At 38.3% G+C, this 14789-nt stretch overlaps 3 protein-coding genes across 3 annotated transcripts; 2 read left to right on the top strand and 1 right to left on the bottom strand.

Moving 5' to 3' along the window:
- The first annotated feature begins 77 nt into the window (after nt 1-77).
- Nucleotides 78-1055, top strand: LOC130736862 (uncharacterized). Its single transcript, XM_057588639.1, has one exon. It carries the CDS (start codon nt 78-80, stop codon nt 1053-1055), a length of 978 nt encoding a protein of 325 aa, XP_057444622.1.
- Nucleotides 1056-5515: 4460 nt separating this feature from the next.
- Nucleotides 5516-6145, top strand: LOC130736863 (uncharacterized). The gene has a single exon (XM_057588640.1). The coding sequence runs from the start codon at nt 5516-5518 to the stop codon at nt 6143-6145; it is 630 nt and encodes a 209-aa protein (XP_057444623.1).
- A 5040-nt stretch (nt 6146-11185) lies between these two features.
- On the bottom strand, nt 11186-13581 carry LOC130736864 (uncharacterized). Its single transcript, XM_057588641.1, has 2 exons — nt 12846-13581; nt 11186-11283 (listed from the first exon to the last, which is right to left on the bottom strand). Exons 1-2 carry the CDS (start codon nt 13579-13581, stop codon nt 11186-11188), a joined length of 834 nt encoding a protein of 277 aa, XP_057444624.1.
- Between the last annotated feature and the right edge of the window lie 1208 nt (nt 13582-14789).

A 14789-nucleotide genomic window follows, 5' to 3' on the forward strand; every position in this document is an offset into this window, starting at 1 on the left:
CAATATGTTCCCCTGCTCCTCAATTTCCATTCCTCATGTTGCTTCCTAAATCTCTTGGATCCGCCACTCTTGTAGACATGACACAAGAAGACACTTCTTACACCATTGCACCACCCCGAACTTGGAAACATGGTTACGTTGATGGGTTATATTCGGTTGAAGGATGGTTGGTGTTCCAGAAATCCTATTATGACAAACATCAAATGTATGATTTGTTTCTGTTTTCCAATCCAGTTTCTGGTGAAGAGTTTGAACTCCCACATTTGCCACTGTTTTCAGGTCAGATTGTTACTGATGTTTCTGTTAAACTCGTGTTCTCGTCTACGCCAGATTCTTCTGACTTTCTTGTGGTGGCTTGTGCTCGCATCCTTTCTTATCATCCAAACAACAGAAGGAAACAACAGTTAGCTTTTTGCAAGGTCGCTGACGAGTCATGGACTATAATTCTAACAGATGAATATGGACCAACTCTTTTTAATCAGTTTGTAATTCTTGATTGGAAATTATATGTTATGCAATCAAATATATCAGATTTTGTGGCTGTTTTTAATCTCAGATATTCAAATATCATTACATCCGAAAGGTTGGATATGCTGAACCCAAATGCAATTCCAACGGAACCTAGCTTTGAGGTCGACAAGGATGGGGTTCAGTATTATAATAAAAGTGAGGTGTGTATGACAAGAGATGGGGATGAATTGTTGTTCGTTCTTCATCTTACCAAACATGTTATGCATTCCCGTAGATTCGTCGGGACAAAAGGATTTCGCATCTTTAAACTAGACATATGTGGCCCTAGATGGATAGAGGTTGATGACTTGGGTGATCGTGTTTTGTTGATAGATGATACTCGAATTCAAGTTATTTCAGCTAAGGAAATTAACCTTCCTGAAAAGTTGAGCGGAGGCAATTTTGTATTATTCTCTATTTTTAAAAGGTTGGATCCTGATCTTGGGGTCTTCTCTTCAAAGGATAAGAGCTTTAAACATTTATCTCTCCATCCCACTTTACAGGACTCCTCGGGGTGTTTGTGGTTCATGCCTAGTCTTTGGTAGAAAAACAAGGGTGATTTTTACTTCCAATGCATTTCTTATTTTATTGTTTATGTTATTTTAGATTTCATTAAGCTTTGTTTTGCACTCTATTAATTAATATACTCTTATTTTAAAAATTGGATCTTTGGTTTCTGGTCTGATGAGACTATGGTTTAGATCTATTCTGGTTTGTTTGCCATAAGATCATTTTTCATCACTCAATTAAAGAAATAACCCCATTGAATTAACAACTTATGATGGCTCACGATAAAAATAAGCCCTTTGAACCTTCCATTGGACTATTTAGGATAACAACCAAGAAACTAAATAACATAGGACTGCTTATACAGGAAATAATCATGATGCTTTCTGTATCAGGAGCAATCTCCAGTTCTTAAGCTTCGAAGAAGATCCAAATATATCCATCAGAACAGATACTAATTATTTGCACTAGAGCCCCCCAAGAATAATCTTTTGGAACTAATAGAACAAGAGCAATACAAATTCACTTTTTGTTACTTTGTATAGAGTACAACTGCAATAAATATCTTCCTAAATTCGAGTTTTGTTACATTGTGGCACAGAGGCTCCTGCTTTAGTTGTAGTTTCTGCTATCTAATATAAATTCTGGTTCACTCTTCTCCACTCCTGCATTATTAAGTTGAGACCAGTGGAAAACAGGGTGAATCCTTGAATGAAATAGGCAACTTAAGCATGTAGGACACTTCTCTATATTTTTCACTATTTTATTTTACTCTCCTATGCAGTTTACTTCCTGTGGGGAATAAAGCTTCAAGAATACCCATTCACACACCTTAATTCATTTGCCACCACTTCTACAGTTATTACATTTTGTAAATAATTAACCAAGGTGGAAGCCTTTCTTCCATAGACAAGCTCAAAGAATGTAAAACCAGCTGATGCTTTACCAAAATTCTGCCCAAGAAATCCAATTGTTCAGAAGCTAAAAAACATTAATAGGTCTCCAAATAGTCCCTGCAATTTTAAGAATTCCAATTACGACATGAAATTCAATTCCGGATTTAAGTGTGGGTGGGTTTTTTTTTTAATTTGAGGTGGGTGGGTTATGGTTTTTTGGATTTGAGGTTTATGGGTTTTGCTCTTTTTCTTTCCCATTTTTTCACTTCTTTCTGGAAAAAAGGTTGAAGAACATACGAAGTTGGTGGAATGATGTATGAAGAAGATAAAGTAGTGCATGAATTTTTTTGAATTTTTTAGAAATCGTTACATTTTTTACTGAAAAATAATGAGGACCGAAATTGTTAATGGAGGATAATGTGTGGAACTAAAAATGCTAATAAAATTCCTTAGGAACTCATAAAGAGTGACGTAAATACGAGAAGTCTCCACACCACAAATGGATCTATGATAGACTCTGATGTCATATTAGAAATTAGGGAGGCCTAACTCAACTCAAAAGTTAGCTCAAGAGTTGAGGGTTGCTCTATCCTTTATAAGCATTTAGTTAGCCACATCTCTAGTCAATGTGAGACTTCTAACAGTTTTTAATCACAATATATCTAAAAACATGAAAGGAAGATCTTCACTCTAAAGGGGGCTAGTTGTAACAGAGAAATGGGGAGGGGAGTCCAGGTTCATTTTGGGAGAATGTTTCCTGCTGCTCAGTTCTTCCTATAATAAATACACAGTTTGGGGGTCTCTCATTCAGACCCTCATCCATACCAAAAGGCAAAAGCCAGGAACATATATAACCAACCAGGATTAGAAGCACACAGAAAGGGTTCACCAAGCAAGTGTTCACGAATAAGAAGAGAAAAAGGATCGGAAAGAATAGAAAATTGCAGTCACGCTTCAAGAAGTAGGCATTTTCTTGAGCATTTACTTGTTGTACTTATTTGTGTGTGAGAATTTCTATTTGCTTGCATCAAATCCTCAATGAAAATCCATAGTACAAGTCAGTCAATACACAGGAAACATACGTACTTTTTCTCGGCTTGGTGACTAGTAATTTTTCTACTTTCCAAAGAACTCACCTACTCTTCACCTACGTACTTTTCAAATCAATTTTAAACAATTAAATATATAATATTTTAAGGTTTCAAAGGTCTTTTAACACAATTATTTTTCTCACTCCTTCACCTCATTCTTTATCTTCTTTCTTTCTTCTATCACTATCGATAATATCAAATAATTTACAAAATCTATTTTATCTCATATATATTTCTCTTTACTCGTCTTCTTTCTTCTATACTCTCTTTTCTCTATCTCTTTTCTTTATCAAACCTAACAAATATTCTCTCTATTTCTCATTAACCAAACAGACAATAACTAAAGAGGGTCACAGGTGTACGGTGGGATGCGGGTCATAGTGGGATGTGACAGAGGTTGTCTCCCATACACTCATACCGAATCGTGTAATACGCCACAATGTGACGTCACATAACATTTCCCGTGACATCAATCAAGTCTTTCTCATCTGAACAACCCCATGCTCCACACTCCAAATGGGACTTTTCCTCAAATAAATTAATAAAGGTAACTATTTACTTGTAATTGAGTTAATTAATTGTATCGTCATTACAGGGAAAATTTTACTATACACCACTTTTTTTTTTTTTTCAAAGTTGCACCACCTCCTTTTGATTTACAATAGCAGATTTTTTTAAAAAAAATCAAAAAAACATATTGACTTAATCTTTAATTAATTATTAGGTTAATTGACCAGAAGCTGTTGGTGAACTTAATGCGTGACAAGTATGTGCGGAATCAGAATTTTTGGAACGTCGCTCCTACAGTGTGTTCTCCAGCCTGGCGAGCGATTTGCAAGGCTAGGGATGTGCTTCATAGGGGTATTCTTGGCGTATAGGTGCTAGGGATATGTCCTTTTGGTTTGAGAATTGGTCAGGCCTAGGCCTCCTGGGTTCCCTGGTTCCTTTTGTTAATGTTTCTGACCTGGACCTGCGAGTTCGTGATGTTTGTGCTTGGGGTACCGTGAATTTCCACATGCTGCATTCCATGTTTCCTTCAGCCTTGCGTGACTCTCTTTCCTCTGTTGCGGTTTGTATTAATGATGATGTTCCTGATCTCTTCACTTGGCAGTACAATTTGCATGGGATTTACTCAGTTAAAGACGGTTACCAGTGGTTGAGGCGTAATGCAGTGGGGAGTTTCTCTAGTGATGACTGGAATTGGATTTGGCGGTTGGAGATCCCAGAGAAGGTTCGTCTATTTGTCTGGCAGTGTTGCCACGACTCCCTGCCCACTTCGGTCACTTGGCTCACCGATGTAATCCTACTTTGGACCTTTGTCGCTGCTGGCGCGTGCATCCGGAAACGCTTATGCACTGTTTGCATGACTGCGAGGTTGTAAGGCAGGTGTGGACTTCGTTTGGGTTTACTGTTCCAAATTTTTGGCTTAGCTCGACTTTCCGCTCTTGGGTTGTTGTGGTTCCTCAGGCCCGTTGGGGCAGCTTCTTCATTCTCGCTTGGTGTATCTGGCGCGCTCGGTGCTCTTTGGTCTTTGAGGGAGACCCTCGTTCTGTGCAGATGGTGGATGGGCTAGCTGCTCCCTTACTCTGTGTGTTGGATGGTGGCCCGAGTGCTCATGTCGCGAGGGTGCCTCGATGGGTCACTTAGCTTTCACCGGCGCCGGGGTGGATCTCTTTGTGTCTTGATGGCAGCTCCAAAGGGAATCCAGACCCTACAGGATTTGGTGGAGTAGTTCGCAATGATTGTGGTTGCTTTCTGTTGGGCTTTGCTGGCTTCCTTGGCTACTCAGAGATTGTTCAAGCTGAGCTAACGACGCTTTTACAAGGGTTGCATCTGTGTTGGGAAAAAGGTTTCAGGCAGGTTGTTGTGAGTTCTGATTTTGTGCTCGCCATTGAGCTCGTGCAAGGTACTGTGTCCAGGTTCCATATCTATGCAGCTTTGGTTGACTCAAATCTCAATCAAGTCTTTACTCCGGCGTCCGTGGCGTGTTGAGCTTCAACACACGCTTCGGGAAGGGAATGCTCCGGCTGACTTCATGGCCAAGTTGGGTCCGGATTTCATTTCGGTGCAAGTCGTTCTCTTTCAAGCCCCCCCCCCCCCCCCTCCTGGTTTGGATCCTTTGTTGCTGGCTGATCGGCTCGGTGTTGCTCATTTGAGGCTTAGTTTTGTTTTCTTTTAGCGCCATCTACAAAAAAAGGCTAATTGAATTAGGTTAATGGGGCCGCATGTGACGCTATTTTTTTTAAATATCATTTTGTTGGCAGTTTAAAACCACTAGAAATAGGTTTTTGACCATCAAGAATGTTTTCAACAAAAAAAATCTCCTCGCTTCTCCACTTTTGTATTTGTCTTCTCTTTCTACCATACCAAACAGTTGATCAAATCTATTATGTTTTTCACATATTTCTCTCTAATTTTCTTCTATCTTCCTCTTCTCTCCTAGAGCAAACATAGCATTATGGGTAAAATTACTAAATTGGACATAAACTGATTAATATACTGGTAATAAAAATGTGGAATGTGGATCTGATTGATCACGTGTTTAGTCCAGCAACTGCAGCCTGCATCCTTGTTGGTTCGTTGCCAATTCATGGCTGTTGCGATCTCCTCTTCTGGCCTGAGACACAGGATGGATGGTATACTTCAAAATCGGGTTACGAATTCATTAGGCGGTTGCATGCTCAAGAGGAAGCTTCATCATCCTCTGCTCCTGTCATTCCAGCAGCGTTTTGGCGGCTTATTTGGCGCTCTTCAGCTATCCCTCAGTGTCGGGAGCTGGTTTGGCAAGCATGTTCTAGTTTTCTTCCAGTTCGGGGTGGCCTTCGCATGAGGGGTATTGATGTCGACCCAGCTTGTCCATGGTGCAGAGTTGACAATGAGACGATCAGCCATGTTCTCCTCCTATGTCCGATGATCGAGCACCTCTGGTTCGCAGCTATGGGGCTCCGGGTGGCTAGAACAGGTGAGTTTCACGAGTTGCTCTCACAGATTGTCCACGGCTTGGAAGCTGATGTGGTGGCCAGGATTTTCACGTTGTTGTATGCCATATGGGAAGCTAGAAATGCTTGGGTGTTTGAGAATAGGGAGCTGCAAGTGGCTCATGTTATCCAGCGGATGGATGCTCTCCGTGCTTTTCCCTGACCAGCTATGATCCCACATTCAGCTCTGGGGGAGGTGGTGGCTTAGAAACGCCCTGCGGCAGGTTGGATCAAGGTGAATTTTGATATGTCGGTGCGCTAGAAGGTAGCTAGTTTTGGTTTGATAGCGAGGGATGAGACAACGAAAATTCTTGCCGCAGCCACACTGGCTCTTGTCATGATGTAATCCGCTAGCCTAGGGTAGGCTCTTTGTTTTCGGTGGGCTTTGCGTATTGCGATTGATCTTGGGTTCCGTACAGTTTGCTTTGAGACTGATTCTTCGAGCTTTTCCATTGGTGGCGTCGTCGTAGCAGAGGGTCTTCTTATCTTGATTTAATTATTTTAGATTTTCGTTCTCTTTCTTTAGCTTTTACAAACATGGTTTTATCTCTTGTTTGTAGATCCGGCAATAGTGTCGCGGACTTTTTGGCTCGAAGTGCTTCATTTTTTTTGGTTTGGATAGAGGAGGGACCTCCCGGGCTGGATGCTTTTGTCCGCTCTGATATTTTGACCTCTATGCCGGCTCAGTATCAATATATTTGAATGAATTTAAGAAAAAATAAATAAACAAAAATGTGGAGTTTCAAAAGTAGGTAATATTGTAAATGAACACCTAACAAATTTTTTAAAACTTAAAAACACATGTTTATTTAACGGAATAAAAATACTCAAAACAGCACACAATGCATAATAACACTTTTTTTTTTATGGAAATTGAAAATGACATGTCTCCAAACGAACGAGCTCTAAAACTACAGTATAAAAAAGGTCAAGTAACACATTATCAAATTTATGGTGCGAGCTGATTTATGGTCAAAAAACTAAAAAGTCAACAATTAATGGCCCTTAAAGAAGAAATGACACATATTGATCGCAATACATGCTCTGATATTCTTATTCTTGAGGTTTTTTTAATATGGGTGTACACTGACTTGTTCCTAAGATGTTCAATTCTTGGTCAAATAAATAAAAAAGTAATTTTGACATACATTTGATTAAATATGTTGATAATATATTAAAAAATATATATATTGATAATATAAAACATTTTTATAATTGTGACCAACGCTAATCAGCGTCAGCCAACTCCAACGTTAAAGAAGTAAAAGTCAGAGTTACATCTGATTTAATGTCAGTTTAGCATCAGTGTCGAGACTAACGATAAGCGTCTTAATAATAATGTTTTTAGCGTTCGGCCAATTTGGACGACTCCAAACTTAGTATTAGTTTAGCTGACTCTAAACAGACGCAACACACCTGACACAGTGTCTGACATAAGTTCGTAATTACTAGCATCGATCGCATATATATGCTGACCCTATGGTCGATGTGTAGCGTGGGCTAGGTCGATACTAACTTCATAAAACTATTTTAAAATAATTGTAGCGTCAAATGTAGCCAATGCTAATTTTGGTTTTCAATGCAAGCTTGATGATGAGTTATAGTCATTTGTTCGTGGTCTGAGAGCCTCTAAATTGATCAATCTCATCCTTGGCAAACATTGCCCCTAACTTGGAGGATCAAGATCTTATGTCCTTGAACAGTATCTCATTATGTCAATTAAAAATACATGAATGTAACATACCTTATATGTATTATTTTTAAGGCTTAATACATCAGAAGGCCCCTGTAATTGTAAAGGGAATCAAATCCAGGGCCTAGAAAATTTTTGCATCAAATTGGGTCCCTAGAAATTTTTTTTTAATTCAATTAAGGCCAAATGTTGCCACCTCTCAATTTTGTCCTAGTCAGCAATACCATGTGGCTTTTTTATTTTTATTTTAATTAGAAAAATTAATTAAAAATTATTTTTAAAATCCAACTCAATTATATAAGCAGAAAACAAAACTTAATAAAATCCTAATCTAATAATAACCTAAACAAAAACCTAAATCTAATTAATTCCTAACCTAATCTAATAACAAATCCCTAAATTGAAGTCTACCTCAATTTCTAATTAGAAATTCAACAACGCAGCATCAACCCAGCAACACTCAAATTTTTCAGATCTGGTCTTCAAGCTCTCAAACCTCCACATCAAACATTGTTCTTCTTCATCCCTTCAAAGCCTCTAAACCATAATCAAAGCCATAAATCTCACCCCTTTTAGAGCTTCTGAGAGAAGTCTGAGACAAGAGCTTGCAAGCATCCATGCTCAAATCCATGGCTGTCGCAGATGCCACGAATGTCGCAGCATCCTCCGTGCAAGTCACGTGCTTCACCCCATCCTCCACCTCCGGCCTGCTACTCTCCCTCTCCCCGTCCACCTTCGCCGACATCACAAACCCCTTGTACTGGAATTGCAGTTCCAACCCGAAATCTGACCCGGACCCTCTCGACCCTGACCCGGTTCCTCTCCCCGTTCACGCCACGCCGCCGAGGTGACCCAGCCAATCTGTTTCTATTCTTCCAAGTTTCTGACCTCGATCTGCACCATCTCTTTCATTTTTCTTCTTCCTTGTTTCTGATATGAGGGTTTTATGATATGGAGGCTGAACTGTGCAAGAAGAAGATGAAGGTTGAGGGAGATTGATGATGGGGGAAGAGGGTTTGCCTTTCGGGTTTTCAGGGGTTGGGTTTGGGGTTGGGGAGCGTGAGGGAGGGTTGGGGTTGGGATTTGGGTTGATGTTCCTGGATTTTCAGTTTCTTGCTGGGTTATTTTCATCATTTCATGTGAGTTCAAAAGATGAAGATGAATATGAATGGTTGTGAATGAGTTATTCTGGCTTATTGTTATAATTTTTGGGTGAATATGATAATGTTAATTTTTTGGTTTAATTTTTGCATTCTGGGTTTTTCTTGATGACAATTAAGAGGATGAAGATGAAAGATTAGGATTTAAAAATAGAATAAAGGTTATTATAAAAATTTAACTAATATGAGTTGGAATTAAAAAATAAAGTTTTATAATTTTTCAATTTAAAAAAATTAAAAATGCCACGTGGAATTGGTGACTAGGACAAAATTGAGAGGTGGCAACATTTGGCTTTAATTGAATTAAAAAAAAATTTTTTAGGGACCCAATTTGATGCGAAAATTTTTCAGGCCCTGGAATTGATTCCCTTTACAATTTCAGGGGCCTTCTGATGTATTAAGCCTATTTTTAATTGACATGACACAATCTCATTAATCATACACAAAATGAGACACATTTGGAGATAGATGATCTCGATCTAATTTATAGTTTTTATGTTTAGTATGTTAGAAGTCTCACATTGGCTAGAGATAGAGCATAGATAGTCTTTATAAAGGTAGTGCAAACCTCAACTCTTGAGCTAGCTTTTGTGGTTGAATATAAGCATCTCAATTTCTAATATAGTATCTTTAAGTTAGGGGTACTGCTTGACCTACACGAAACAACCAACTTACAAATCCCCAAATAGTTAACAAATGATCGTAAGTCATCATCAAAATTTTCATTCATAGCTCACACTCATCTATATAGAATCAAGTTCAGACAAGCTAATTTACTAATTTTGTATGTTAATTCACACATATACATGCTGATTTTGTTACTGGTTCACGTTTTTTGACTTCTGACAGCACAATTGTAGCCAAAAGTCTTTTGAATAGCATTAAAGAGTGAGATTCCAATTCCAATTTCTTAGATGCAAAACGTGAAAGCAACTATGATGATCTATTAGCCAGTTGAAAGCAATGGATGATAATTGTTATGTGACAACTGATAGGCAAACACACATTAGAATGTTTGGATTGCCAGTTAACTGCAATATTTAATACTTTTTGTGTATGTTTTTAGTTTTAGAAATGCTAGTTATGAACAGAGCATAAACGCAGGGACGGAGGGAGTGGGGCAATAATGTTATCTTCACACCTTTCTTTGAGGTGGAGAGAGGTGAAATGAAGAGAGAGATAGGAAGAAAAGAAAAAGTAAGAGAGAGAAAGTATTAGATGTGATAGATGATAAGATGAGAGAGAGAGAAATAAAAATAGGTGAAAATGAAGTGTTTCAAAAATGAGGTGTGTATATATCATTACTCGGGAGTGGGGTGACTACCTCATGCTCGTCACCCCCAAGTTGGAAAATTTTCTAACCAGTACTTAGTGAAAAAATATTTTTTTGCACCCCTCACTTTTAGTTTATCCAATAGGTGAAGTAGAGAATACCTTTCCATGACATAAATTCCTGATGGCTGATGCATGATTGATAAGTTATAAATTTATAGTCCAATCACTTTTGCTAGTCACACTTATAAATTGCAGTTAATGTGGTGATCGATTAATTGGTGTGTTTCAGTGTTTAGGTACTGCTTGTGCCTTCTCCACTCTGATGTACTCAAAAGAAATTGAAGTAATGTGGTGCTAAATATACTAAAACTGAACTATGATTTTCTACATGATAATGAGAAAAAAATATTCTTTGAAATAGCTTCTTTCTCTGCGATTTTCTGCTATGAACTTACTGTGAGCTACTTTTTCTACTACCTTTTGAGAGGGTATACCCAACTAATGTCTTTTTGTCAAGTCTCATTTTTTGTTCTTGTCAAAATCCTTATGAGCTGGTTAGTATCTCTTGTACTCAAACTAATTATATATTTCTCATGCTTATAAAAAATTGCTAGTTATATATGATTTTTTTCACATGCTTTGTGAGAAAAATTAAAATTTTCTCATAAATTACATTCCTTTAAATCTTCGTCACCCCCTTATAAAATTCCTGCCTCCGCCCCGGCATAAACGAATTGTAAAAATAGAGTATGTGGCAAATACAAGTTTAAATGTTGGACGGAAAAAACGAGAGGTGTATTGCTTTAATAAACAAGTCGTATGTTTTGTATCTGTGATAAATATCATTTTCCTTTTAGTTTTTAAGTCACTAGGTTTTCAGCTTTAAAAACATTTCACTCAAATAATTTTTTCTTTTCTTCTTCTAAAAGACACACTTTAATTTTTGTTTTCTGAAAATAATTTTTAAATAAAATGATAAGGAATCAAACAAGAAGTTCATTAAATTCCTATTTTTTTTTACAGGGAACTGAATAATTCATTAAGGAGAAAGGGACATAATGTCCAAGAGTACATACTATTGAATACAATGGGGAGTGACACCAATCCACTCATTATCATCATGAGCCAAAGAAAATCTAGATAATTCATGTGCCACCCTATTAGCATTTCTACCTACATGACATATATTAAAACTAGCAAATTGACAAACTAACTGAAGAATCTGTTGCAGCAGAACACCTAGGTACGAGCCATTGCATTTACGCTTCAAAATGGATTGTACAATACTAAGACAATCTGATTCAATTTTCACAACAGAAAAACCACAATCCAACGCCATTTGCAAACCCAATTTAATGGCAGAAGCCTCTGCATATTCAGGACCAAACGCAGCTCTCAGAAGTCGAGTTCTAGCAACCAACACATTCCCAAACTGATTTCTGATGACCAAGCCAAGGCCCCAAGTAGAATCGGTACCTGCTGCCAGTGTTATCAGACTCGGACCGGTGATCGACTCGGTCGAGGTACTGGGTCAATGAGTCAATGGTTCAACCACTGGGTCACTGGTTGAACCGTTTAACTCGGTCGATACTAAAAAAAATTAAAAAAATTCATAATACCTTAATAAAATGTCACAAAATACCATACACACAAAAGCAATAAGGAATTTTTTACCACAACAAAATGTCACAACTCACAAATAACTGAAATAAGTTTTAAACATCATCAAACAACATCGATTTTACGCTTTAATCACAACAAAAAGCGTAGAAACAAGTTTAAAACAGAATAAACAACTAAGATCTTGTACATTATAAGCTAACAAATGATATATGCACATGAAATAACTTGTATATAATCCAGTTTCTGATTCAGACTAGCTAAAAAGATTTTCAATTTTTCAATTTTTTACAACACCAAAGCTTGTTATTCATATTCTTTAATTTGTTCTCAAAGAAACGACAAGAAGACTTTGCAAAGAAATTATATACAAAACAACTTGACTCATTCTATATTAAAAAATTAAAAGAATTAATAATACTAACTAACATTAATTAATAACTTCATAATAAAAACACACAAATAATTATTTTAACTTATTGTTAAATAACGTTTTTGAAACAATTGTTAAATAACGTTAAGAAATAGTTATTGTTAAATATATATATATATATAAGTAATTATTATAATGGTTGGGTTGTGTTTTAGTTATTTTGTGTAATAACACTAATCTTTACTTTCGTTCAAAAAAAAACTAATGTTTACTTGTCAAAGATTTGTATAGTATTATTTTTGTTTATATAAATACAATTAATTGTAACCATTATATCAAAACACTTGTCTAGCCTAGTGGTAAGGTTCACAACATTGAATCTTGAGGGAATGGGTTCGAATCCAAGCTAGTCACTTTCCCAAATTTTTTTCGCAACTAATAAATGCTAAGAAAAAAAAAAGTGCTCTGTTAAAAAAAAGGCCGGTTCTAAGGGAAAAAAAAAGTGCTCTGTTCAAAAAAAAAAGGTCCGTTCTAAGAAAAAAAAAATTCTGTTAAAAAAAAAAAGCCGGTTCAACCGAGACCGGCCGAGTCTCCGGTTTAATCATAAAAACCGGCCGAGTTGACCGGTTCACACCGGGCGGCTTGCATGGCCGATCTGATGCTCGGCTCGAACCGGTCTAGGGTCCGGTTCCCGGCTCAACCGGTCGAACCGGCCGGTTCGAGCCGAGTTTTATAACACTGCCTGCTGCATCAACGTTGATGGTAATACTCCCTGGAACCGGAACCTGCCACCGCTGCTGAGGTTTATCTCGAGACCCCAGCTCCCTCTTCTCCCTACTCATCTGTTGCAGACGCTGATATTCATACAGGTTCCCAATCGCAGCTCCCACGACCCCTTGAATAGAGCTCCCTTTCTCCTCAAAGCATAATAGATTTCTGGCTTTCCATATATGATAGCAAATCACAGCAAAAAGTTCAGCGACTTCCGTAGGCGCTGAGAGATGCAACGAACATGCCCAAGCACTCATACTTTGTTCCACTTCCAACGGCCATGTGAATCCAAGTGGTGAAGCAAACCAAACACACCTAGTCCAGGGGCAATCTCGCAAAACATGCTCCACTGATTCGGAAATTTGAACGCACCTAGGACATGAGAATGGACACCGCACTCCTCGATTCCAAAGCTTCTGTCTGGTAGGCACAATACCTTTAATTATTCTCCATACAAAATGAGCATATCTTGGAGCAATCTTCAGCTGCCACAAACGATTCCATGCTACATCACTACTGCTCTCAGATGAGGAGGCCACCCCCTGTTCTTCCCAATCCCGAATGCAATGATATGCAGAACGTACAGTGAAGAGACCATTCTGTGTTGCAGCCCAAACCAGAGAGTCTTGTTGCTGCAAACCTTCAAGAGGGATAAGAGCAATTTGGGTCGATTCAAAAGGGAGGAAAAGTTGCTGTAACAAATCCATCCGCCAAGAGTTATTTCACCTGTCAATTAAGTCAAAAACGTGGGTGAAATCACTGTCAGCAGGCTTCGGAGACCAAATTTGATGGCCTGGTTGATTGGGCAGCCAATTATCACCCCATATACGCACATCCATACAATTCCCCACCCTCCAAAAAGAGCCTTTTTTTATCACCCAAGCTGCCTGATGAATACTACGCCAGGTATAACTCGAGAGACCCCCAACCGATGATTCAATGAATGTAGTTCTTGGGAAATAGCGTGCTTTTAAACACTTGTACATCAGCGAATCAGTACATGTAGAGAGCCTCCAACCTTGTTTAGCAAGCATCGCATCATTAAAAGCTTTGACCCGCCTAAAACCCATACCACCATCCCGCTTTGGTTGACACAAAGAATTCCAATTCACCCAATGGATTTTCCTCTCACCATTTTTACTACCCCACCAGAATCTACTAATCATACTTTCAATATGTTGACACAAACCCAAGGGTAGAGAAAAGCAACTCATAATATATGTAGGGATGGCTTGGGCCACCGATTTAATTAACACCTCTCTTCCTGCCACAGAGAGAGCCTTCTCTTTCCATCCTTTTAGCTTTTTCCACACCCGCTCCTGGACAAAATTGAAAACCTGATTTTTGGACCGTCCCACAAAAGTAGGTAAACCAAGATACTTGGATTGGATCTCCACTGCCTTAACCTGCAATCTCCCCTGAATGGTATTTTTTCTTTCTTCTGAAACATTTCGGCTATAAGAGATCTCTGATTTATCCAAGTTCACCAGTTGCCCTGAAATTTGTTGGTAAGTAACTAAAATCTGGTTCACAGCATCTACCTCCTCATCTCTTGCTCTAAAAAATAAGATACTGTCATCAGCAAAAAATAAATGGGAAACTTCTGGAGCCTGTGGTGTCAAACGAATTCCATGAAGGACCTGATTTTCTTGTGCCTGCAAAAGGAGACCAGAAAAGACCTCTGCACACAGAATGAAAAGATATGGAGATAAAGGATCCCCTAGTCTCAAACCTCGTGAGGAAGAGAAAAGGCTCCCAGGTCTTCCATTCAGGATCACTGAGAAAGAAGCAGTGGAAACACACTTTAAGATAAGATCTGTCATCCGCTGTGGAAATCCCATAGAAGAGAGCACCAAGCGTAAAAAACTCCACTCAATCCTGTCATATGCCTTCGCCATATCTAATTTCAAACCAA

Source organism: Lotus japonicus, chromosome 2 (assembly GCF_012489685.1).
Source record: "Lotus japonicus ecotype B-129 chromosome 2, LjGifu_v1.2".
Taxonomy (NCBI): Eukaryota; Viridiplantae; Streptophyta; class Magnoliopsida; order Fabales; family Fabaceae; genus Lotus; species Lotus japonicus.

Bases quoted from the DNA above. Each gene is read 5' to 3' on its own strand.
- LOC130736862 (XM_057588639.1), top strand. From the start codon at position 78: ATGACACAAGAAGACACTTCTTACACCATTGCACCACCCCGAACTTGG.
- LOC130736863 (XM_057588640.1), top strand. From the start codon at position 5,516: ATGTGGAATGTGGATCTGATTGATCACGTGTTTAGTCCAGCAACTGCA.
- LOC130736864 (XM_057588641.1), bottom strand. From the start codon at position 13,581: ATGGATTTGTTACAGCAACTTTTCCTCCCTTTTGAATCGACCCAAATT. The intron at 11,284-12,845 runs GCAGTGTTATAA...TATGTCATGTAG, and splicing joins CATCAACGTTGATGCAGCAG to GTAGAAATGCTAATAGGGTG.